The 27,257-nt window shown below is 40.8% G+C and overlaps 1 protein-coding gene across 1 annotated transcript in view; it reads right to left on the reverse strand.

Moving 5' to 3' along the window:
* Nucleotides 1-25,484, reverse strand: part of col27a1b (collagen, type XXVII, alpha 1b) — a 62,479-nt gene extending 36,995 nt beyond the window's left edge. The window contains exons 1-8 of the mRNA XM_069706471.1: nucleotides 25,080-25,484; nucleotides 22,807-22,871; nucleotides 17,420-18,735; nucleotides 14,474-14,527; nucleotides 9,609-9,662; nucleotides 6,493-6,546; nucleotides 6,335-6,388; nucleotides 205-249 (exon numbers count right to left, since the gene is read on the reverse strand). Of these exons, the coding sequence (XP_069562572.1) occupies nucleotides 205-249; nucleotides 6,335-6,388; nucleotides 6,493-6,546; nucleotides 9,609-9,662; nucleotides 14,474-14,527; nucleotides 17,420-18,735; nucleotides 22,807-22,871; nucleotides 25,080-25,132 (1,695 nt within the window). The 5' untranslated portion in view covers nucleotides 25,133-25,484. The remainder of the gene's footprint in view (nucleotides 1-204; nucleotides 250-6,334; nucleotides 6,389-6,492; nucleotides 6,547-9,608; nucleotides 9,663-14,473; nucleotides 14,528-17,419; nucleotides 18,736-22,806; nucleotides 22,872-25,079) is intronic.
* Between the last annotated feature and the right edge of the window lie 1,773 nt (nucleotides 25,485-27,257).

Raw genomic sequence — 27,257 nt, forward strand, 5'->3', positions numbered from 1 at the left:
CCAGTTCTCTGGATACACAGTTTTCAAGATATTTGGCAGGGAGGTTGTTGTTCTTCAGGGCTTGCCAGAGTTCTTCTGTGGATTTAGGCTGTCTCAGTATCTCCTGTCTTTTCCTCTGATCACAATGTCATAAGTGCCTCAAACTTTTCTCAGTATTGTACATCACACTGTAGCCATGCTTGTGGTAAAACAAAAAGTACTCACAGGTTCACCTGGGAGACCAGCAGGACCAGGATGTCCTTTCTGTCCCTGTTGATAGACAAACAAGGAGTTCAGATTTTTGCATCTCCAACGACAAGTCTAAGTGAAAACACTGTTGCATATCTTATATCCATTCTCATCACAGAACAACAGGGAAGTACAGTGATAAAGGATGCACTTTGGAGAAAGATTATGCTGCTCTTGGATAGAAAATATTAATGGTCATTGGTCAAATTCAATTACATTTTTGTTGCTCAAGAATTTATCACCTTGTGTTCATATTAGTCGACACTACAGGGGGCTGAAATTATGCTGAAGGATTTTCCAACTGCTTCTGTCTGAGAGGACTTGATTTTGTTTCTTTATAAAAAAAAAAATTCAATAAAATAACTTAATAAAAACTTGGAAGGCTTTAAAAGACTCCACAGCAAAAGCAAACTTAATAGCTGTGAAACTAATAAAACACTTATCAGCAGGGCTGGCTGGTTAACTCTGAATAAAGCGCGTCTTTCCGATTTCTACGCAAGAACAATGCCATTTTTATTTATTGCTGCAGCACAGCTGCTTGGTTTTGTGTTTGTCTGATCTCTTCCACCACTGCACTCTGACAATATAATTCAGAAGCATCTTGCACTAATTAAACCAGTAATCCAATTAGGCAGCAGCACGTGAAACCCAAAAGGGTAATTAACGGTCACCTTCATGCCTTGTGATCTCAAATGAACATGCCAGCTGCTTACAAAATGTATTAATCTTTTCACAATCAAGGCCCACAGTAGTGCAGATAGAGTCATGTGAAGTGATCTCTAAGGAAGAACAAGTCTACCCTCTCAAGTGTGAAGTCATTAGCTACCAGCTGTCTTGGACTGTCAACAGCAGAACGAGTAAACTACAGGCAGAGGGCTGGAAAAAAATAGTATCATTGTAAACAAGTCACTATCAAGAGATCCAGACAAAGCAGACTCAAACCTGCAGCCACTGTACATGAGGATTCAAAACACATTTGGTAGAACTGATGAGAAGCAACGTCACTGAGTTTATGCAAGACTAACAGACAGTCATAAAGGAAAATCGAACACAATATTAGAAATTGTAACAGGATTGGACTAATTTTAATACCGTGATTGGCCTCTTCTTTGTGCTGATATTCAGTTTTATTTTCAGGTGGAAAAAGGGATGCCAAAGCCTCTCCTTACATCTAAAATGTTCACTTTAAATTCCCCTCAAAGGAAGAGTTTGACATTTTAATTATTGCATATTGTTACTGTGAAGTCTGTCCGTTAAATAAGAAACTACAGCAGGAGCTTCCCTTCTCACAAAGTCTGCAAACTGTTATGCTAAACTATGATAACCACCTCTTGGATTGTAGGTTCATATTTAATGGAAATACAGTAGAGAGTGGTATCAATTTAACTTTTTGTAAGAAAGTCAATAAAAAAATAAAATAAAAAAAAAACTGTTCCTCCTCTAATATTTCCCTTTTATTTCAAAGTTTGAAAATAAAATATTACAAACTGTGTTACAATATAAAACACCATGCAGTTGTGTATATGTGTTTTTCAAAAGACCACTGAAGCTGTCTGGTGTTTCCAATCCATAAAATATTCAAACCTACACTATGATTTCAAGGTGGGAATATTGTGTAGACAATGTCTTGTGAATCATTTAACACACGTTTTACTGTAATGGAGCCCGGCATGTTTGGGGGTTTTGGAAACTTTGGACTCTTGATTAGAAGTGAAAATGAAGTTTTGTGGGTTTGAAAATGGTTTAGCTTCACAATGTGAGTTAATATTGATGGGCCCACTGGTCGGTCAGGCAGGAGTCAGGGGCTGAAGCAGAGTGAGACTGACAGGCCTGGATCTTACTGGCGTGCTCACAATGCGTATTGATAAAAAGGCCAATATCAGTCCGGTGCATCATCTCAAAAGAGAAAGTACTTTAACAACATGTAAGTGGAGCATTTCAGACAATATATCACAACTAAATGAACTGAGACTGAAGTCTGTGATGTCATCATAATGCAAAAACAGACCCATTAACAGGCAGATAAACCTCAGAGATGAAAAACATTCATAAGCTAATCTTTTACTAATAGTCAGAGCTGGATCCTGAGTCCAATAAGAAAGAAAGAAACACACTGAAAGGCAACTATTTGTTAAGATTCATTTTCTGTCTCATCTCCTGCAGCATTTGGTCACAGATTGAAGCCAGATGCCGTCCACTGGCCACAGTAAATCTCTCCGACTCAGCTATATTCTGGCTCCGTCAACTTCCTGATTATTTGTCTATTTATCTGCACACAGGCAACATTTTGCTGCAAGTTGGAAATAGTTGTTAGTATTTTTTTGTAGTAGATTTTTCTCCTGGGGGAGGCACAGAATTGCTGCCACGAAAGGACAATAGAATGTATCTGGGTGCTCCAGCACAGCCTGTCGAGCTGAGTACAGTAACAAGACTTCATCAGATCCTAGTACATGACTAGATTGTGTACGAAATGTCAGACGGCATGTCAGGTGAAACGATGGCTCTTGATTTAAAATAAATACAGGAAAATATGGTGTAACTTGATCACTCACTCTGACAGTTATTTGTGTTCATAGGACCGGTGTCGATGTTGAAGTCAAGCCAAAAATAGGAAAAAGAAGTGTGTGTGCTTGTGTATCTTCATGTGTACCGGATATGGACCAAAAAAAAAAAAAAAAAAAATGTGGGCAACTTCAACAGTTCTGTAAATCCATTGTTTGACACAAAGATGGCAAAGGATCACATTCTCCATTAGTTCCCCATCAGTTTTAATTAGTGTAACTAACACCAGATCAACCCTGCAGCCAACAGGCAGAGTGGAGCAGCAGTGGTGTCTCCCCTGCTTAAAGATGCACACTGTACTTAAAATTAAAATACATTGTTCTTTCCACAGATTTTTATTTTCATTATAACACAAAAACTTCCCTGGCAAGCCTCACACTTCTTTCATGGACAAATCAGACTCAGCAAATAAAGGAACCAGAGTGTTATTGTATGAAGTTAAAGAGTAGGAAGGGAAAATCTGGAGGACTGCACACCTAATAAAAAGTTGAGTGTTATTCCAGTGTGCCATGATCAGAGCTGGCTGTGTGGAAGGCCCACTGGTCCAGAATTACCGATACTCCCCACAGTGTTTCAGTATGACACACACACACACACACACACACACACACACACACACACACACACACACACACACACACACACACACACACACACACACACACACACACACACACACACACACACACACACACGACTCCCTTCTAACTTTACAGTGCAGACCGCTGACTGACTCCCAAGCAACCTTCCCATTACATCTTTACACATTTCCCACAGTGAGGAAAGGCTTTTTTTTGGCAGGAAGCCAGCGACCGGGCAGAAAACTCAGCGAAAAGGGTCCATCAAGCTGCGGCAGGTCATAGTTTTACTGGCTGGTTAGACTGACAAGAGAACGAGCCTCTCGCTTCATCCGTTGCAGGTGATGGAATTTCAGTGTAATTTCATTACAAGTGTGCTAGAAAGAGTTTTGGCCTCCAGTGCCAGAATATGATTAAAAAAAAATTTAATCTAGAGAGAGTCAAGAACAGCTGCAAATAATGAGATGTCTGGTGGCTTTCAGCAGAGCCATGCTGATTGCCCTGTTTTTTATTAACTGGACACAAACTGCATTTTAATACTTTGTATGGCTGTCAGCAGTTACTTGCGCAGACACGAGTCTGTTAATATGAACACAGACTCGCAACAGAGGGAAACACAATCCCACCTGGGCTGATCAGAAGAACAAGAAAAAGGGATCCATTACAACCGCTTCACCTCTGTAAAGATCCACAATTACCATAAATCAGCAGGAAAATGATCCAATTTTTCCCACGAGTCCTTGTTCCATGAGTCATGAGACGAGAAGTTGTCTTGATTTTTTAAGTTGGAGTCCTCCTCACACTAAAATAAGGAACCTTGAATAGGCCAGATGGTTTTTCCACAGTAAGCGCAGTCTGATTACATAACTAACTGCTGGAGCTCCTGCCAAGGCATTATGCACTCAAACTGTCCCAAATGAGGACATGGGTGTGTGCGAGTGTGTACACGCGTCTCAGTGAGAAATAAAGTTGCTTACAAAGGTTGTCTCACATTGTACATGAATCATCTTCTAATTAGCATGACTGCAGCATCCTCATCCTGACCTTACTGTGAACTTTTACTGTACTGAAGCACAGTTTTTGCTTCTTTCTAACTTCCTGACAGCAGCCCCCAAAAGCAGGAGTGTGATCACAAACTGTCAAGTGTAATTTAAAAGAAACTTCTTCCATAAGCCGCCCTGCAAACATTTCAAACTATCTGAACACCATATTAATTCCTCATTTATATCACAGAGATTGCCAGCCACTATGCAAGTAGGGTGGGTCCGCCTGTATGAAAATCTCATAAGCCTTTTTGAATTTCGTACATTCGGGTTTCAGGAGAGTTTTTGTGTCTGACAATGTTTTAAAAATTGTTTCCAAGGTTTATTCCCCAGCTAAAAAAGGGAATCTGTTGTAAATGGAAATGAAATGCACACTGACACCCTCCCCGATGATGAGGTAGAGGAGGACATAACTGTTAGTAAGAATGGTGAAGAGTTTGTGAGGCCTGCTGTTTGGTGGAAACGGCCACTGCTTCAGACAGCAAGCAATCTTCTATCGGCTAGGTCCGATCTTAGGAATGAAAACACTGTGAAATTGTGGCAGACACAACCTGCCACACTAATCAACAGTGGCACAGTAGAGAGTCTCAAACCAGGATTAAATGGCGAGGCTGGTGAGTTTTCTTTATTCTCAACAAATCCCATGAAAAATACTAAATCCAACAATAAACTGATCGTCGTACAAGTCTTAATCCGTCATCATAATGCTGCAGTACATTTTCACTAATGCACCAAATGTGTATTCATCTGCAAAATAATACATAAACTAAAATATATACAAACAAATGTAGCTTTTACTCTTGTTTGGGTAACAAATATTGTGCCGAGCTGTTAGAAGGAAATAACTGTGCTTTAAAAAAAAAAAGAAAAGATTACGTTTAAAGATTTGCATATTCAGTAGGAATTAATGGGCTTACTGAGAGCAGCAGACATGGAAAAGAAGTCAGGGAGATAGCCTGCAACATTCCTGCTTTTGGTCTTTTGTTGTTTTGTTTCATAATAGTTCATTCTGCACATGAATAAAGGATAAACATATTGATTAAAAAGTACTGCAGTCATGAAAAACTCTTCAGTTTAAACAAACTACATGTAAAACCAAGTGAGTCAGTGACAGTTTACGATCTGATTTTCACACTATGCATAGAAGGAAATCTCAACAGGCTCTGGGCCACTTGAGATGTGTAATTACTGCGTATTACTGCGAGGGGCTTGGGAAAAGGCCAAGGCTGAAATGCACCAGGCCAGGGAGAAAACCGTCTGCTGCTAACCATCACTCTCTGTCAGGATAACCCGGCACACAAGCATGCACAGAAAGTCAAATAGCGTAGATCATGAGGAGGACCAGATCTCAGAAGTAACCCACATTCAGAACCTGTTCTACTTTTAACAAGAACTGCTCTCCAACCAGGGAAGAACATAACGTTTGAGGAAAGCACGTAAACCTTCTCACCCAGTAACTTTTGTTTTCCCATAAATGCCTTCAATGCAATCGAGGCCTGTGATTCGGATGATTGAACAGCCCTGATATTCAAACCTTTACTATTCCCACTCACAGGGGAGCCAGAACACAGGTGTGCTCCCTGACGCCTGCATTGTGTTAGGCTGCTTTCCAAACAAGAGCGTAAACATTCATGTTTGGCTCGGCGCTCTAAACAGTGCGATTTGACAGATTCGGCCTTCAAAGGCCGTTAATAGGGTCGAGCGTACATTAGAATTACTGATCCTCAATAACCTGAACTCCACCGCTCCAGTCACTCGTTCATTATGTGTCTGAAAACGGTGCGAGGATGGAAAAAGAGCAGACGCCACTCTCACAACGTGAGCCGTCACACATATAGGACAGAGTGCGTCTGCTACTTCCTAGTTGATTTACACACTAACAAACAAACAGTTTCCGTTTGTGAGCTTTTTTTTTTTTCTTACCTTTCGTCCATCTTGTCCAGGCAGTCCAGGAGGTCCCACGACACCACGCTCTCCCTGAAATGACAAATTAGGTCACATTCAAAGTACCAACATATTTACGTGAGTGTGTCTGTTAGTAATCAAGTTTTATGGAAGGAAAGATGATATATTATGCATACTTTCAGTCCTTTCGGGGCTTGACCAGGGGACAGTCCGGGATCTCCTTTTTGTCCCTGGAACATAAAAATAAAAAGCATATTCTTCTTTAGGCTATAAGAGAAACTTTCCCTCCAGCACGCACAACACACGTTGGAGTCTACAGCAGCGTTTCCTGCAGCATTCCCATTTCACGAGGCAGAGGAGCTCGCAGTTTATGGTACATTTACATTATCAGAGATTAATGAGTTCATCGTTTTTATTGGTGAGTCGAGTGGTTGTATTTACACAACCGTGCAGTCCATTTATGCTCTCCTGTGACTCGGTTTACACCAAGCCAGCGAGACGTGATGGGGAGTGACCGTGTACATTCTTCTCCCTTTTTGGGCAGTGGGAGTCGCGTCTGTAAACTCTGGGTCAGCATTCACTGTCCAATCTAACTTGTAAAAGACAGGCCCGGTAGTCTGCGCAATTATAATGCAAGAGATCCAAAGAGTAATAGATCATTTCCGGTGTCAGTGCTTATCGTATAAAGACACCAGTATATGAATAAAAACAACAGCTGTTATCAACTCTGACACATTTCTTTGATAAATTGAAGTTTGGCTGAGGTTACAAATCATCCTGTATTGTGAAGCACTTCAATGCAATCCTGCAGCTAAAGCCTGTACAAGAGCTTCTAAAGGAGTTTTGGGGGTCAGTTTTTCCAAACCTCTCACTGTGAATAGCAACAGCACATTAGCAGTTCAGCATCGATGGAAACACATCAAAAGAATGCATTTTATTTGACTCGGCTTTTGGTGCAAGTAACACAAAACTCGCCATCTACAGCGCATTTAAACCTGCATGTTCGTGACAGCTACAACTTGGCATTGAGCAAGCTTTTGTGGGAACTTTCTCCAGACTGATTTCTTTACAGTGCCAGGAGGGCTCCTCCAGCCAAAAGCAACAAGCAGTACATTTGCGAACACGGTGTCTTTTTACTGTCTTAAGCTTTTCACCACAACTAGCTAATCTACGGCTCTTAAGATAAATTGGGTAATTTCTTCTGAAACGTCAAGTCTTAATAAGCACTTCTACCTTCCACTGATTAATGGGAAACTTAATGCATTCATTCATTTCATTTGAAGTCGTATTGTATGCTACTTACAGCAGTAGCTGACTGAACATCATCTCGTCTAATATTGTCCTCTCTACATGCAGATAAACACAGTCTGTTTTCAGCCGATTGCTTCATTTTTGTGAAAGCGGAGAACTGTCAGACAGACAGTCTGCTGTTTGAGGTTTGTGTGCAAATGGGTCAAACTAAGCCGGCCCAGGTTTTCACCGAGGCTCCAGCTAACACACATGTAGAGAATAAGAGTTATGGTTTTTCCCTGGCTAAAGCGGGCCAAAGCATGGTATCAATTATGTTTTTTTAATGTTTGGAGACAGTGTGGAAAATGCGGAAATTCAATGCTTTGAAATGGATTCGTTACAGGCATAAAATACGAGCAATTTTCTGTTTTATTCCAACAAAGTCAAACATGGAGACCCCCTTTGTGATATCAGATTGACAAATTATGGAGCTAAGCAACCCTCTTTGTTGACAACTCAAATCAGCTGGAGCACTGAATGATGTCAAGCACATGCAAATTAGTGAGACAGAACAACTTAAACCTGCTGTTGTCTCATGAAGGGAAACAAATGGCTTTCTAAGAGGTGGGGAGAAGCCAAGATGATGTGACCTCAGACATGCCAAAAAAAAGGTGAAGTCACAAACAAACACTGAATGATTAAGAAAAAAAAACACAAGTAATACTCGCTTTTTTTAAATAGAGATTGTTTAGCATGAGGGAATATGATGTTTGCATGCATCACGTACATTTTATTTACATCATCTGAACAAACTGTTTGCGTCCCCGAAGGGTTCAAATTAAAAACCTCCCATATCTACTGCTTCACCGGGAATCGGAGCACTTTTGCTTCACCTTAGACATTTATCTAAAACACAATTACAATGTCATCAAATCCTTCGAATTGATCAAGACCTTTTCATATGTTTTAATCACTTCAGATGTTTTCATTCTAATACATCAAGGAATACCATCAAAGAGGTATTTGATCAGCGCCAAGTTCATTGTGCAGCTTCACAACAAACACAGTCATGAATTGGGGCGAGTTTAAAAGGCAAAACAAGGTCGCTTCAAATATAGATGATTTTTTATTTGTACTTTTTTTTAAGCTAATTGATAATAATAACTTTATATGGAAATATTTTTGGCTTCGTGCCGACATCTTTTGCACAGTATTGTACACCTGAAGAGATCCATTTTTGTGATTGTCAGCTGACATTAACTGAAAGTAAAGACCCATCTGGTCGGTTATAGAAATTTAATGAAAAACAATATTCGCAAACTTTGAAGGATAAGCCTGGAATTATCCAGGATCTTTCTGATTGTCCCATTCTTTGAAATAAATAATACTTTGGAGCGTCTCAAGTGTATTGGTTTCTATTTCACAAGTGCATAGTTTATTCATATTCATAGGTCAATTACCAAACAGCTATGCATTGTCGTTTTTAGCAAGCAAACTCCAACAGAGGTAGATTGTAAATGTTTTAGGGACTATTTTCAGCCAGAGACTAATACACATTTGGTGTGTTATTGAGTAAGTAAGGTAACAGTCGGTGAGAGTGCCAGTTGGATCAACTTCAAATAAACTAAAAAGGGCTCAAGGAAGGAACATGACACCCAATGAAACAGTGTGCCTCAGTCAAGTGTTTTTATTAGTTTTTGGAAAACAATGGCGGTCTCTTGTACAGAGAAATGAGATGTATCAGTCGTTAGCTGCACAGACAATACTTTTTTTATTTATTTGATTTGATATAACACACTGCCAGCCTTAGCCATAAAATCTAAATTATTATTACATAGTGACGACTGCTCATGTTAATCATTCAATTTGAAAGGGATGATAGATTCCAGGACTGTTTGAATTTTAGTTTTGAGATCTGAAACCAAATTGTTCAATGAACTCTTTGATTTACAAAATCAAGAAAAGATTACAGATCTTTTTAAAGCATTGCATACTACAAGTATGCTCCTCCCTAAAAACAGATCAATGCCATTCGAGATAACATTATTGAATCCTGCCGTACCTTCCCTCCAGGCGTTCCAGGACGACCAGGATTTCCATGTGGGCCAGGAGGACCCTGAAAACAGAGACAGACATAATTAAGGAAGATACAGAGTAAAGGTGATCGTGTGTGTCATCAAGCAGACCTTCATCTGAGCAGAAGAAAGGGGGAGTTAGTGCTGTATGTGAAGTATTCACAGATGTATGCACGCCTCAATCATTTCACCCTCTGTTATGGGACAGGTCAGCAGCGCCTCGAGGTCCCCCTGTGTTTGTGTATAGGTGCTCTGTGAGACGTACTGTGCCTCCTGTCGGCCTCGTGTATCTGCCTGTCCAAGTTATGACATATGGATGTGATTTTCTTCATCCTTAAGACTTTTTTACTGCTTTCTGGGGTGCCACAAAGTGAAGGACACTCGTCCATCACATCATCTTCCTCAATCGCTTTGTGCTACAAACTGTAGGTATCTGTGAAATATAACGCACTTCAGTGTGATTCATTGAGCTATCTGTGCCAAATATTTTATGAAAATGGACCATCTCCTGTGAGCCGGACCAGGTGGGTAGACGCACATGGAGCAGGGTGAGACAAAATCAATTTTTTTCGGGTGGAAGGGAACATAAATTCAAGCAGTCTGCAGAGAAGAATTGTTTGGAAAATTAAAGCCACAACTTCCTGAGGCATCCAAGTCAAGAGTCTTCAGTTCAATTGCACACCTATGTGGCGTGGGGATGAAATGCTGAGCACGGAAAATCTTCTCCAGCAAAATTGAAAGCACTGAAACATGTTCAGATGGCCTGAACAGGAAGCTACTGTATCTTCGACCCGTTCTTTTGACTTCAGACTTTCCACGGGTTGTAAAGAGAGACCTTTTTCCCCCGAGCTGGCGGTGAAAGTGGGGGATAGGATTACTCTAAGTAAAATAGACGGGGGCCAAGAGGTGTAAGTGTACAGTTGTGTGATCCAGCCGGTCTCTGTTATTTATCTGTGCGGTATTATCACACAGTGGAAAGGAGTCCAACAGCACAGGCAGTTCCACTCTCCTCAAACTGGCCAGAACTCTCTCCTTGAAGGCGCTCGCTGCTGGACATATGGAGACACTTAACAGAAGCTCATCTACAGATTTCCTCCTCCTTCTCTATTCAGACCGTTCCCCCTTTCACTCACTCGATATTAAAACGTATGGAAGCCATTATCTCCAGATAGGAAGCAAAGGGAGGAGGAGAAATGGAGGAATAAGGAGGTCGGGACAGAGTATTACAAATTGCATTTGTGCAGTACATAAGGTAAGGAGGCACGGTGCTGATGACAAGGTGGGTGGGTGATATCCCAGCAGGGACAAGAATAATGGGAAGAATGAGTCACTGCGCCCATCTATCTTCACGTTGGTGAGAGGAAGAATGAAGATCCTCTTTGCCTGACAAGTACAGACCACCAGCAGATAAACACAAACAAGCAGATGAACGTTAAGCAGATACTGAAACACACACACACACACACACACACACACACACACACACACACACACACACACACACACACACACACACACACACACACACACACACACACACACACACACACACACACACACACACACACACACAAAGGCCTGCAGATGAAGGACACCTGTGTGCGAGAGCTGTGACCAGGTTTTTACGATGTGGGCCAATAACTTTTACAGGAGTGACGCGTGGAGTGCTACTGTTTTTATAGGCCATTAACCTGGAGCAGACCTGCTGACACCTTCTCTGGACAGCACGCATGGAAACACAAGGTCTGCTGCAATATAATGCATTTTAAAGGACTCGTATTTTACTAAGAGCCAAGAACTTTGGTGCTAACTAAGTGCTAATTGCTTCTATAAGATCTATCAGATTTGTTTTTGATAAATGGCTTAAATGATTAGCTGATTTCATTTTCTTATTGATTTAGTACAAAGTCCTTTTTCTTTGGGGTTTCTGTCCATAAGTCACATTTATGTATTTGAAGGGTAATGCTCTTTTATTTCATAAACTACTGTTGCTGGAGCTGGGAAGATAAAATACATCACCTCCTTTACACCAGTGATGATGTGTGGTAGGTAGATGCAGCAAATTCTAAGAGTAGCAAATGTATTGGTTATAGTACAATGGAGTTAATAGTCGAGTAATAGATGGAAGATTGAGCAGCATATGCTCAGTTTTGCTGTTGATGCTCAGGGTCAATTTATTTCTGACTGTTGCTGGTCTGTTTTGTGAGCTCCCTGCTTAACTTCAACTCTCAATGTGTTCCCTATTAGCTGCAGTACAAGCAGTAGTGGCACACATCTGTGTAACTAATAATGACAGAGAAATTTAATTTAGCCTCTAAGAGACTGTTTATTCATGCCTACACATGTGGTTCATTTCAGAATAATCTAAATTTCACGACCTACATAAATCAGTTGGGTTTTCTGCAACAATCAATCAGTGGTAAAACAGAGCTTCCATTGGTTGAGTCTCCATCGTGTCCTTCTTTCACATCATATAGTGTCAAGCGTTCTTTAAGCAATTATGTAAATGTTTTTGAAATTCACAGAAACCAAGCATCACATAGTGACAGCACACTGGCAGGTCCATTTCTCTGCACAAAGCCGTCTTTGATCTGCTCTCAAGCCCCCCCCTCCCCCCAGGGCCGTGTGAACTCCAGCACTCCGCCGGGCTTACGGCCACGTCGAGGAACATGGAGGCTCTCGTGTGAGAGATGCTGCTCGGCGCTAGCAGCGGTGAGACAGCCAGACGTGACACCTCGCTGTCAGAGAGGTAAACACAAAGTGCTGTGTCGTGTCAGCTGCTATACAGTTTTTTCTGATGAGTAACAATATCTACATGTTGACAAATCAATGTTTAATTTTCAGCAATAGCTGTTTGTTTCATTTAGTGTCTCCCTGCAACATTTCATCTGACACGAAAGGAGAAGGTGAAATGAACGAGTTGCTTAAGATTGAAATTGCCCACCGAACATCAAGAAATGCTGAAGAGAATCGATTCATCACACATATCCTCAACTTCTTGAGGCCTTTTAACTTCATAAAGGTAACCGGGTTCCTATATACTGTCTTGAAAAATAAACGGCATTTCCTTTATTTGTACCTTTCTTTACAGTAAATCTAGAAAATTGTGTCAAAAATCAGTAAGATTAGCCTTTTGAATTTAAACTCCAAAGATTACTACATCTTGTGGGGCTGTTTTAAAATCAAACATGCAGCTATAACTGAATTCTGTATTCCAGAGTGTGAATTCAACCACATGCAAGTCACACTTGGACTTGTTCCCACTTTAAGTCAGTCAGTGTTCTAATAAATATTGTTTTATATATGAAACTACTTCAAGTTTCACCATGGGCTGGGCAATACAAAATCAAATATCATAATATTTTTGATCAAATACCTCAATATTGCGACAATGTTGTGAGAATGACTGTTGGTATATCAGAGTTACAGGATGCAATACCAGTTTATTGTCCAACATAGTTTCAACATGACTTTTTTGACAAGTGGACACAAATTGCGGCAAAAATATACAACTATGTCACCACAAATATAAAATCAAGTGACTGTCACTTCTAATCCAAATGTTTGTTCAGGCTTTGCTATACCAGAGTCCACTTGTGAGCTCTCTGCAGATCATGTGTGTAGCTGCAAGGTATTTCCTTCTAATCATGTGAACTATCCAGGAAAAGTCTGACAGTTAATGAAAACAGTCAGTAAAAAACCTGAACTGCACTCTGAGTCGCTGTGGCCTGCAGTCGGGTCTCAAGAGCTTGATGATGAATGAACTCTATAGAGGTTGGTGTACAACTGGATAGAGCCACTGAGCTCCAGACAGGGTTTTAAATGCCTTTAATAAGATGGGGACAAAGCCCTCTTTATTCCTTGTTTAAAGAGATTGGGTTCCCACAACCCACCCATGAGGCCCAACTGCAGGGCGCAGTCTCACGGGCTGCAGCAGGTAGCTCACACACAAGCTCTCAGTCGCACAAGTGCTCCAAACTCAGCTGTAGCTCTGCGAAAGAGAAACCAAAACTGGTGTCTCACCGCTGAAATGTCAGGTTGAGCTTCTGCTTCATTCATCATCATACATGGGAGGTGAACAAATAGTTTACTACATACATACACAACCATCAGTGACAGTGTCTCAGAAAGAAATCAGAATACTAAACCATCTCTTGGGACCAATCCTGTCCCAGTGTTTTCTCTCTTCTTATGTTTCTTCTGAAAACAAGGACCTTAAAACAACATCTGCACCTCCTATGTTTGGTCCCATCAGTTGTAGACCTCCATTGAGCCCCGACATGAGAGACATGCACCAAAGGACTCACATTAGAAATCCTATACACTGGAAGTATTCACTGACGTTACCATAGGACTTGGGCCCAATTCAAGTACAAGCACAGTTTATGTTTGGGATATAAAGTACTTGTTCTGAAAACATATATCTACTGTATACACTCGCAATAACCTTATTTTTCCTCCATGTCCATCTAACGCCTTCCTTATGTGTTCAATTAATTTCATATTGGCAACCCACAGATTCGTAGATTATGGCTGTTTGCTCTCCAGATTTACAAATGGACCTTGGCAGCAGAGCAGCACAGCTTGAACAAACCCAGAGCCAAAGCAATCTAACGCCTGGCTGAATAATGCTCTGTGATCCTAAGATGTCACAGAATGCTTGATCAAAACACTCAAAGGTCTGCGACATCAGTGTACAGCTGATGGTGTTATCGCCCTTTAATAAAGGCATCGTAGAGATTAGAGTGTAATAAACATGGAAGATACTGTAGGAGAAGTGGCAAAGAGAAATGGATGAAAAGAGGACGTGTGGGGAGGTAAATGGGGAACGATGTCAGTGGGCCATGCTTACCCGTGGGCCCCGCTTGCCTGGCTTTCCTGGCAATCCTGGGGGTCCTTGAAGGCCCTGAAATGAAAAGATAAAAGATGTCAGGGGCAGAGAGAAGCAGACCTATAAATATGAAAGAGAGAATAAGGGTGACTATTGTCGTGTCATTTTAAGGGAGTTGTGAACCGTCTTAAATACGAAAGAAATAAAAAAAAAAAAACATTTAAGAAAAATCCCATAAAAGTCATTGAAGCTGGATATTCAAATCAGTAAAAACAGCTTTCTGTTTCCTGACAACACATTGGGTAAAGTTAGCTGAAAGTTGCTAAACTCTCAATCAGTGGGATGTTGGCAGGCATGAGGATGCCTTGTTAGAAGCTAATGCAGCCCTCTCCCTCTGCAGCCAATATTATTTCAGCCCAGAAATCACCACAGTGCAAAGACTGTAAATCTGACTCATTGTACTGGCAGGGAGGTCGGCACTGGATCCAGCCACAGCCAATCATATTAATTATAAGCATCAGCTGGCTTTAAAACAATTTCATCCATGGATTAGCAAAGCTCTGAAAGGTCAGATTTAATGAGGGGTCAATCTGAGGAACCCGAGTTTGCTTGCAATGTGCAGGTTGTTACTTATTTTTCCACAGCTCAATAAATTCCAAGAGGAAAAGGAAAATGGGCCTAAAAAACAGCTCGAGGCAATCCAGCTGAGATTGGGCTACTGCAATAATGTCAGATGTATAGAGCACTTCTGTCTGGCTCGGACGGGGCCACGAGCTATAATTATACTCTTTCAGTCAGCATACACTTTGAAAAGCCAAAAGGCTTTCTGCAACTTTTAGTCTTTAGACTTTAACCATCCGGCTGTCCACACATGGTAAGTAGTCTGAGCAGGAGTCAGAGCTCAGCTCAGCACAAGCTCATGTCTTATACAAATAAAAATGATACATGACTTAAGTTCAACCCTTAACTTGACTTAAAAATATTCAATTCAGAAAGAAGAATTTTTCTACTTCATCTTGTAAAACTTGTTTTTCTTGGTCAGCAGTAAACAAGATAGAAAATCAAATTATTTCTGAGTATAACAATGAGGTCAAATCCCAGTGAACAACTTTCAAGGTAACAAACACTGCTGCACATTTCAGAACATCACTCTCAACAGAGAAAAGTAAATATTTACATTAGTGCAAAACAATGTCCCATTTTCTAATCAGAGTAGTGGATCAATGCTGGTACTATTTTAGCCAAATTAAAACCTGTAGACCCCAGTATTGAAATCATCTTAAGTTAAGGTAACATGAGGAAGGAGTTTGTCCGAATAAATCACAAAGTCTTACTATAATATTGGCATTCCTTGTGGTATTTATTCTTCACCATAATTAAGATATTCCTCTGATACATGTGAATATATCAGAAGCATTCTAATGTACCAAAAGCTCAGACTCAGAGCCTCTAATCCTCCACTGACGACCATACCTCAATAACTAGCATCACTTCATCAGAATGTAGACTTATGTTGTCCATCATAGAGCTAACACTTTGTCTTTCAAATTTGAAGTATAGTTTGTCAACTTTACTCCTAAAAACAATCCTTCTTTTGTGAGCAAGTGAAACCTTCGAAAACAGCCCACTAACATCAACCTTAATCCCCCGGGGGGGGGGGGGGGGAACTATATATATGAAATACTGGGAAATCACTCAGTAGACAAAATGTTACATCAAATGTAGATCATATAACCAGCACACAATCTGTTCAGGCTAAAACATTAGCAAGAAACCCAACGATGTAAACCCTCCGTAAGGACACCTTCCTTCCACACGCCTCCGCAGTCATTGGTTACTTCTCTCTCAGCGGCCTCAAGGGCTCACAGCTGTGGTTTCCCCTCACTGCCAGAGCAGGAAAGCTTCACTTCAAACACTGTTTCTGGTCAAACATGACCTTACACAAGACACACAAGTCCTTTTAACAATGGAAAAAGTGGGTAACCCGTTTGTGTTCACAAAAGGAGCAGTCTGACAGGAGCACGTGGTCAATATGAATCTATACAGTCCACAGTCAACACTGGTTTAAGAATGCAGAGGCGAAATCGTTTATGTCCAAGATTGTTCACATGTCTCTTCATTCATGTAAACAGCATTTTAACATCGAAGAATTTTAGTAAGCAGCACACAAACTACCATCAACATCCTGATGTCACAAGCTCAATGTTTTAATGAATTATGAATTTGAATTTGCCCCTTTCTCTATGAAACTGTAAAGAAAGGAAAGACAGAAAAGTCATATTTTGCATTTCCAATCCCTGTGCATGATGCCAACATGTCCTCGAGGACAATCTGTGGCGCTCAATAAAGGAGGATGAAGCACTGCATTCTTATTGCAGGGGCGTTTAGATGTTTACTCTCATGGTTGATTGTGTACAAGTGCTTTATCCCTTTTTACCTTTGACCCAACTTTAAAAGTATCTATTCTCTGAGCAGTCACACTCCCTCTGAGGAATCTTACACCTCATAGCCAGCATCTCCACTAAGACAAATAGTGACTGGCCAGCTATGAACCTGAGGACTTCCACCACTGCTGCCAAGATGAAAATTACACAACAACCAGCACCTATGTGGTGTGGGTTGAAAAGCGTCAACACTGTGTGCAAATATGTCATGCATGTCAGGAAATGAGCTATTGAAAGGGATTGTAGAAATTAAGAACAATCCTAATTATTAACAAAAAATACACTTCTACCGTCAAATCAGAGAAGATTTCAGAGAAGCAGAACAGTATAGAGACCACAGTTAAAGACTGTATCTATAACAACTGAAATGTCATTTCATCCATGAAATACTGTAAACAACACAACCACAACACCATACTGTAAACCAATCATATAACAAACACTTCTTTGAACACATGCAAAGATGCGTGTACTCATTCATGGATTTCAGGTACAGGTTGTGTTTGTGTGGAGCCACACTCACCGGCGGTCCTGGTTCTCCTTTTTGTCCAGGTGGTCCAGCGAGCAGTGAGAACTGGGTCGGCTCCAGGTCGAATGTTTGGAAGCCATCTGTTGCAGCTGGAGTGACTGGAATGAGCGAGGTGGGTCTGACATCCTGCACACTGGTCACTTTTGGCTCAGGTTTCTTTAGAGCTACTGTGGTTAGCTGCTTTTTATAGGGAGAGTAGGCGTTTGAAGGAGCCCCCAGTGTGGAGGCAGCGGTGGTCTGGAGGTTTGGCTCCATCTCTGATGGTCCGGTTGAAACAGGTAAATGCATACTTTTCCCAGAAGGTTCTGGAGAGTAAGTATCCCACAACTTTGTGCTCACCCTGGCCTGTGAATTTGGTTTTTGGTTTGGTGGAGTATTACCGAGCCGAAGGGACGGAGTAACAGTTTGAGTTGGAATTTTAGACGGGCTTTCCAACCTCGGATGAACCGGTGGAGAGACGGTCACAGCACCAGGTTGTGGACTGCTCACAGCCTGATACAAAGAGGTTTTGTTCAGCATCACCGAGCGGTCAGTTGCAACAAGGATTGTAGTCCTGGTTTTTCCCCCTGTCAAGGCCAAAGTAGGTGTTTGAGCCTTTCTGGATATCTCCGTCAGTGACAGTGGAGTAATGTGAGTGACAGTAATGTTTGGGTCTGTGGAAAATAGAGGTAGCAGGGGTGGAAACACGGGCCGATACGTGTCGGCTTCTCTGCAGTGTTTCTTAATGTAATCACAATAGTTATGAGCTGCCTCGGCAGAGGGATAAATGTCAAACTGACAGATGGCACCTTCAAATGGCACCGAGTTGTGGTTCATTTTGCCAAGCAGGAAAGAGCCTTCTGGATCCAGGACTTCCTCCTTTTTGGCATGCAAATCTGCATGTACGCTTTTCTCACCACAAGACGTGTGTAAGAAAACTTGATGGCCTCGAATATCCAAAGCCAGACTATGCCACTGGCCATCATAGACATCATAGTCTAAACTCACAGAGCTCCTCTGCCCCACGTGTACGACGACCTTCCCCGGTACAAACTGCACTCCGAGCTGCACTTTCCTCTTCTTAGACAGAATTGAGAAGAAGAAAGCGCTGTTGATGCGATGAACAGACAGGCTGAGGATCAGGGAGAGATCGCTGGTGTTGTAGGCAGCAGGTATAACAGTGCGCAGCGGCACCTGGATACGAGCCCTCGGGGTGAGGATAACGCCAGACTTGAAGGGGATGATGCCATTATGCGCGGATCGAGCGCCTGACATTGACAACCCGCCTGCCCTTCGCCCGTAGAGTCCGAGCTGCTGCAGAACATCCACATCTTCAAAGAAACAGGAGAGAGAGACACTTAATGCATCTATTTTCTTTTAGGATTTCACCATTTCTAAGCTTATATAACAGAAGAGAACTTGTCTTAACCCAGCATAATTTTTTTTTAATGTTTTTTGTTAAGTGAAGAATAAAAAAAGGAATTTACAAAAGGGAATAAAAATAACTATTATGAGATATAACATCAAAACTGAAAAAGTGTGATGCAACTCAATTTATTTGTGCAATTAAGCAATTTAGAGGAAGATATAATATCAATTTGTGTAAGAAAGGCCACACAAGTGCACTGATCTACATCAAAATATGTGCAGCAACATAAGTGATAATTTCAGATGTGTGAAGCAATGCTGGGAGTTCAAAATGTTAGACAGATGGAAAACCTGCAGCAAAACGCAATTTAATAAGACTGCAATTTAATAAGACTGCATAACATTTCCAATGTAGGGTCACGCATCAACATTTTCTTGTGGGGATTGCAGCAAATGATGAAGTCATTACATCAGTCTTAATTAGAACAATCTCAGGAAACACAGCCAAACAAGTCCCTGGAAAGGACAGCGGTGAGGTTTTAAGAGGTGTATTACTGTGGCGGCAGAGACTCTCACTTTATCTAGTAATGTCTGCTGATTAAAGATGATCTCTCTGACAGAGCTCATGAAAACATACTGCAGCATTTTCTGCAGCTTTTAACTGCTACTCGCATCTCATTGGAGGAAAATGTGGGTAACATTCACACATGATGGTGCTGTGTGCACTGTATATTGCTCCTAATTGCATCCACACTTTAGTGTCAGAGTTTAATTAAATCCACATTTAAGTATAGCAAGACTTTATTTCAAGAGAATTCTTTACAATAAAAGCACATTCTTGAATCAAAACTGTCTCTCAGCCTTTTTAACTTCTGTCACAGAGATTCCTATTTCCATAGGTGACCACTTATTACATTAGAAAAAGAATAACAAAAAGCATGTTGTTTTGCTGAGCTGACATTATTTTTGTCCTATTTCACAAGAAGTAAAAAAGACAAAAGCATCTTAACCTCAAGTCCTAAAATTGTATTTGATGACCCTGAAATCTAAACTTGTGGGTCTCAACCCCAAAAACCAAGAACCACTGAAACAAGCTCCAAAGTTATTTCAACCTGGATTTTACCTCCAGAAGAACAATACTCAGTTCTGTTAGAAAGTTTAATTCAGTTTTTGGTTCCAGCATCAAAACAGACTGGAAATGTTCCCACTGTCATACTATTATCTATTGTTAGGCAGTGGTGCAAGTTATCAGTAATGTCAAACAAATGTTTTTTGTTGTTTAGATTAGCCAGGTTGGAAAATAAAGAAGAATTTATCATCTCAAACCAATCAGCACATCCTAAACACGCTGCGTTAATCCTCTCGATACGTGCAGAGTGAAGACTGAAAGCTTACATATACATTTTAAATATTCATCCTTTTCCAGACTAATGCAAAACAAATGTGAGCAAGACTGAAATAAACTACTGGATGATAAGTTCTGGCTCAGCAGGAAGAGAAGCAAGTGTAGACAAGTCCTGTTATGAGGAGAAGGGAAGCCCTGCTCAGTGTGTGCAGGCAGCGGGAGGTTAGCCCGACTGAAAAACTCACACATGGAAAAGGAACATCAAACAGAAAGTGCAACAAGAACAAAGACCGTCTTCAGTCAAATTTCTAATACAGCACTGATATGAATTGTTAATACGGTATGAGGAAAGCAAAATTGTTCTTTCATTGTGCGATGTACTTTCAGGGCGTTAAATCTAAGCGGGTAGAAGAGCTGCCTGAGGCTTTTTGTGACCTCCTGATGAGCTGGAAAAAAATAACAAGGAACTGGGTCTAACCAATCCTGGAGACAAGCACTGCTAAAAAACAAGTATATCAGACAACAAAACCTTTCTCAGAAAGCAGGCATCAGCTCGAGCCAACACATCTCCTCTATTAGTTTGCTGTCAATGAGGACTCAGCTGCTTCCTGCAGCTGCTCCACACTAAAAATCTTAGAGACAGGTAGAGACAAATGGATAGTTTAAAGACTAGATAAGACCAGATGAACTACTGTGTTTACAGAAAGATGAGGATGTCTCAAGAAAAAAGCTGTTTTTAGGAAACAGGGAGTAAATTGTTGGCTCCAACTCAGCACATTAAGGCCTCTACTGGCCAGCAGATATTACCAGAGGTCTGGAACAGTTGTCTCAGTTCAATTTGTATTACACCATCTTACATCACAGCTTCTAATATTAACAAGTGTATTCCCAGAATGCATGTCTTTTGTTAGGAATTACTAACCATCAGTATTATTCAAATGGTTTGCTTCTTGCCTAAATGGCTTCAAGGTGGAGGTAGAAGTGGGGGCTCAGCCCGTAACCCCAGAGGGGCCAGTTCAATTTCTGGCATTGACAGATGAGCCGTCATCTGGACGATGGTTGGTATTACATCTAAAGTGACAGACTCTACTCGAGGGGATACTGTACTGTGGTGGACCTCGATCAGGAACCCTTCTGAGGAAATGAGGAGGCTATTTATGTGTGTGTAGCTGTGGGAAATGTGCAACAAGACTTAACTTAGGCTTGTGCACACTCACAGTCAAGATTTCTTCTGCTGTCTGATATCAAAATGTAGAATCAGAATTCTGATGAATGCAAAGAAAAGGCAGAAGTACAACAAACCTGCGGGGTTCTTAATACACTGGAGTGAAACCAACATTATGCAAGCAAACGATACAGCAGCCTGTGATTGCACAGTCACTCTCTATATGCATGGCTTCCACTCTACTTAAGAGTTGACAAAACAGTTATATTTTACAAATGATCCAGAACAGTCTGCAGGTTTATGTGCGAGCAAAACTACTCCTATAGTGAAACCTGTCAAAGCAAAACACAAATTTGAAGTGTTGTTAGGATCTGAGAGTCTGTAAATTAACACATCCTCACATATAAAAATCTGCGTCTCCAGACACGCAGTAGTAATCACAGGAAGAGAATATCATCTGATGAAGGCACAATCACAAAGAAATTGCCAGGAAATGTTATCAGAGCAAAGCGGCTTACTTTATCAAAAGGCATGAAACTGAGAAGTGTTCTGATTGAACTGAACATCTGGCAGATTTTGATTGACAGCTAAATCAGGCAACATGCTCATAAGGGGCTGTATGTTGCATCTAAAGAGCTGACTGCAACAGACATCAGCTGTAACAGCTGAGTGTGAGTCAGAGTAAGAAAATGAGCAAGGAAGGCTTTAAGAAGAGCGGCTGACAGGTCATGTAACACCTTTATTAAGACACCAGAGACAGTTATGAGGCTTGTAGAGGCTTAGAGACACAAGAACTGAACTGCTCCATCCTTTGAAAGGTGCAGCAGGTCATTTCCAATGAAATAAAGATGTATTTAAACAAAATAAATGTCTGAAAAATATGTGTTCAATGAGAGTAGTGCTGTTTTTGTTTGTTCTGACAGTATGGGACACAGTGAAAACTGAATGTGATGCTCGACTTCCTCCAGATTCTCGTCTTATTCTCAAGAACTATGCAATGAATGTGAAGCTGTAATCTGAAAGGACACCTGCACTTTCCTACTTATCCAGTGTTCAGCACACAACAATCACTTTGAGGGGAAATGGGGGGAAAAGAACAGCCCGTCTGCAATCACAGCTTGGTATTTTTTCCAAGGAATAGTAAACATACTGAATCAAAGTTTTGGACTTAATAAATCAAACTGCACTGCTGAAAAATGTCCAGCAGACCAGGCTGGATGCTGATCGCCTTGCTCATACATAAACATGAGATAACTTGGACTAGTATGTGCATAATAGGGACAGGATACTTCAACTTTCTTCATCCATTCTAGGTTCACATAATCCTAACCTTACCTTCTGTATTTAAATAGTCTCACTATGATAGAGACACCTGAGACTGTGACTGTAACCTCCAAGACATCAATTTCAACTTCCACTTTCCTGCACTTTTTGTGATGCACTTTGTGATACCTGCTAAACAATGTGTTTGCATGAAAAAGAAAATGGACATTCAAACCCCTCTCTGTCCTTTAAGTTGCTTACCTTGTGCTTGTGCAAGCCTTAGTGAGCAGGTCCAGCAAAGTATAGTCCAAACAATCAGAACTCTCCTAAAAAGAAAGACAAAAAGGTGGGAAAAGAGAATTTGGCAGATAGTCAAGGTGCACGTAATCTTTATAATGTACAATTCCTGAATCTCTCACACAAGGTTATCCATACCATTATAAGGTTTAGGTGCAGCACACAAGCAGTTTCCAGCATCGCTTAAGCCAAATTAATGCAAAATTATTGTGGAAAGCATCATAATTAACTAAATATCTAAGATCCCAGATCTTATGTTGTAGTTGTTGCCCAGTGGACTTCTTCAGCAAGTTTTTTTTTCTCGAAGCTTTTTTGGCTGTTGTTAATTTATAATCTGTTCAAGCTTTTCCAGTTTTTGAAATTGCATATTTTTACTATGAAATACAACATTTTGCCCCAAACCACCCACCAAATGTGTGCACCTAAATCTTCCACAAACTTTGGAAAACTTTGTTGGGGTATGTTTAATTGTTTGCGCTCAAGAAAATGCCAAAAGCAGTGATATATTCTTATCCAAGGTAACCAGGGCCCTAATTTTCGTAATCTGATCAGAAACATCCTGGTTTGAAACAAAGAAAAGAAAGATAACGTTTGCATTTCTAAAGCTGTGACAAGTAAGTGGGACTGATTTTTTTTTTAATCAACCCATAAATCAAGTGAGTAAATATAGCAACATCTCATTATAAGTTGCAGAACATATCACAAGTGAAAGTTACACGATGTAATGATGAAATTGACATTTTCAAACTCCTGTATATCCATCACAGTAATCAGACCTGCTGCTGCTGATCGTTCAGAGAGTCTAACATCTGTTTCAAGACAAGCTTTGTCTTATCTTGCTGCCTGACCAGATAAGCTCCTGCTCAGGAGGGATCGGTGAGCGCTCCCACAAGGCTGCCAAACTTAAAAAAAACACTGCATTAACTTAAAACCTACGATTCCAAGTGACATATATATATATATCGTAGACAGTTTGAAAAAAAAAAAAAAAAAAAAAAAACTAATTTCATGTGCTGCATTTTATCTCTGACATCTGAACTTTTATCTGATACAAAAAGCCTCGCTATGCACTTTTCTGTGTTTGTGAGTTTCATTGATCTAAAAGGTTTTCTCGACACACAAAAGACCATCTAATCCTTCAACTGGAATTAGATCAAGGCTGTTTTCACATGAAAACTGGCATTTATTATCCCACGTCAGGCAGCAAATTGCCCACTTTTTCGTGACATTTATATCTTTAGAAATTGATAAAAGGGGCTGTTGATTACTCACACATGGAGCTGATATGGACCTAAAGGTGTTAAATTGCCTCAGATGAGTGTGAATCCAAACTATCGCCAGGATAATGCTGGGTTTTCACACATCACAGCTAATGGTTTAGTTAAATGCAGTACATGAAACTGCAGTGCTGTTTTAAGTGGCGCACGCTCAGTGACAAGTGGCGTAATGAGAGCAGTTGCAGGAAATCTTTTGCATTTGTGGTTTTCCACAGAGCCACAGAGAAGCACTGGTCAACCACTGGCACACCGAGTGTTGGTTGAAGGTTTTCAACAACAACAACAAAAAAGTCTTCCTCCCTTTGCTTTCGGTCACACTGCTGTCACATTAAACTGAAACCAAAAATATGGGAGTGCAGTTTGTGACCAAGTCTCTCAAGAGTCCAGAAGGATTTTATGATGCAACATCGTGACTTTTAGATGTCCTCCCATTGGAACATGGACCAACCAGCTGATTGAAGATGCAGAGCAGGGAGGTCAGAAAAGGAGGAGGAGGAGGGGAGGACTGCCTCCTCCTCTCATACATCTCCCTCAAACCAGTCCCAGATAGTTTGGCAGCTCATTATGATACAAGCTACACAGACACAACTTCATGAACAGCACAGCAGACCAGCTTTCACCGAACTGTGTGAAGAGCAGAGGAAACGCTTTCCATACGCTTAATCTGCAACCTATTAAAAAGTACTACACCACCTGTTCCATTATCTGCTCGCTTTTTCAAACACAACTTCCAACTTTGTTGTTATTTCTGTGGAAACGTCAACAAACCCTTTAACAAGTGGAAAAATAGTACTACTTGTATCGATGCTACCAGCGACTAAACAATGTTTTGTCAAATAGACACTAATTCAGACGCAGGCTACGCTCGCGCGCACATTAAGGAGTAATAACTCACAGAAACCGTGAAAGAAAAAGCTCTTGTTTTAGGATTTAAAAAAAAAAAAAAATCGATCGACTTACCCCCCGACTCCAGTGCTTTTGAGTTTGGAGTACGGGGCATTGTCCGGCTCCATAGCGGTTACTTCATTCTTCCTTGGGAGTTTTTACTACAGTCCAGAGGATCAGAGCAACTTGTTTCCATCCCAGGTGTTCCTTGATTGTTCGCGCGAGGAAGTGAACGCGCAAAACAGCAAAAAGAAGAAACAAGCAAAAAAAACAATCAAACAATGCGATCTTAACCAGCGGTGTAAATACTGCTTTCTGTCATTGTCTTGTCACTTCTTCTCTCTGTAGTCTCCTTCCAGAAGATGACCACCAATTGTGTTGTTTTTTTTGTTTTTTTTAAAGGACGCTCCGGAGAGCTCCACCTGTGCGCTTCCTATATTTTTTCCGTCTTCCGTTTGCGCGTTTTCTAAAAAAAGAAAACTAAAAAAAACAATAAATATCAAATGAAACGTTGTCCAGCTTTCTTTTCTTTTTTTTTCCAAAGAGACCGTTGCAGGACAGGATGACTCCCGCGCGGTTGTGTGTGTGTGTGTGTGTATGTGTCGACTTTCCAAAATGAAAGTTTATTGTGGACTGAGGGAAATCTTGAGAACCAGGAAAGAGGGGGACACACCTCCCTCTGTCGCCCTCAGCTGACATCCAGGGGAACGAGTTCGGAGCTGCGGCGGTGCGGCGCTCCTTCAGCTGTACGGAAGGTGTGTCTTTTCAGAAAGGACCCTCTCAGATTGTATGTGAAACATGATTATGCTGAGCGTGTTGCTGGTCAGACAGTGAAAGAAATTCTGTAGGTTTCATGTGATTGTTAGAAAAGATCAGCAGCTTGTTCCATTAGGAGCATTTGCAGGGCCGCAGCCAAGATTTCAGGGGCAGCTGATTAGTTACCCCCCCCCCCCATCCCATCCTTCCTTCAACCTCCTGCAGCAATTTTAGACCAGACACCTAAAACAAACCTGTAAAACGTTCTTGTTTGTTAGTTTGTAAATGTTTCATTATTTCCTAAAATATGACAGAATTGATTTGAACTGATTCAGCTTTATGCATAATCTGTTTCACATTCTTTAAAAAAAATTGTTAATGTTTACTGTAAAGATCACTTTGTGGTCAATTCAAGGAACATATCAGGCCAATCAATAGATGATATAACCACATACCAGCAGGATGTGCTGATGCAGCACTGCTTAGCTCAGCAAAAATGGACAATTGAGTAATGTTTAAGCAAGTAATAAAGGGGGCACGGTGGTGCAGTGGTTAGCACTGTCACCTCACAGCAAAAAAAAGGTTCCGGGTTCGAATCCGGTCCTGGGCCTTTCTGTGCGGAGTTTGCATGTTCTCCCTGTGCTTGCGTGGGTTCTCTCCGGGTTCTCCGGCTTCCTCCCATCCAAAAACATGCACCTCAGGTCAGGTTACCTGGCGCTGCGCTAGTGGCAGCCTGCTGCAGCATCTCCCCCCTGAGAGCCCCCCTGCTGTAGTGAAGAAATTTCCCCTCGGGGATTAATAAAGTGTATAAAATTAAAAAATCAAAGTACCATAGGTCATTGTCTTTGAGGCCGATGTGTTTTTATTATTTCATCAAATGTTTGCAAAACAGCATGGTCTACTGCGAATAGTTCTGTGATGTGGTAACATAATGTAGCCTACTTTAAATTAACTCTAAATCTGGTCGTTCATAAAATTAGAGTACACTGTGACCCCAAAACAATACAGTATAATTAATTTTAACTTTGAAAAAGCTCCTATCAACATTTTATAATACCATGATACACAGTCCTACTGATACTGAATATTTTCTGTGCTGTTTGCTGATATTGATACTCAATTTAAACAATACGTTGTTCAGTTAATTTTTTTAAATATGAATTCAAGTAATTGGACCTTGAGTTAAGATTGTTTTGTCAAATTGGTTAGCGCTCTCTTGTGGACAAATGGTGTTGGTAACACTCACATTACCGCTATGTCTTTGACATTCAAATCCTGTGATTTCTTGTTAGTTATCTGCAGTCATGTGCACCAACACTACACAGTCTGTGATATCCTTATCAATGAATCATTTCATCAGTCAGACTCAAGTGAAAACTGCATGTCATGTCACAAAAACCTGAAACTGAACCAACAAATTGTTGGAACCAAAAAAACAAAAAAAAACACAGCGCATAATCGTGATATTTCTAGAATTTGTCTTCCTTAAAATGAGTG

Source organism: Brachyistius frenatus, unplaced genomic scaffold, assembly GCF_029030835.1.
Source record: "Brachyistius frenatus isolate BFR_SWC_R1_liver_20210118 unplaced genomic scaffold, ASM2903083v1 Contig_63, whole genome shotgun sequence".
In the NCBI taxonomy this organism is placed as follows: Eukaryota; Metazoa; Chordata; class Actinopteri; family Embiotocidae; genus Brachyistius; species Brachyistius frenatus.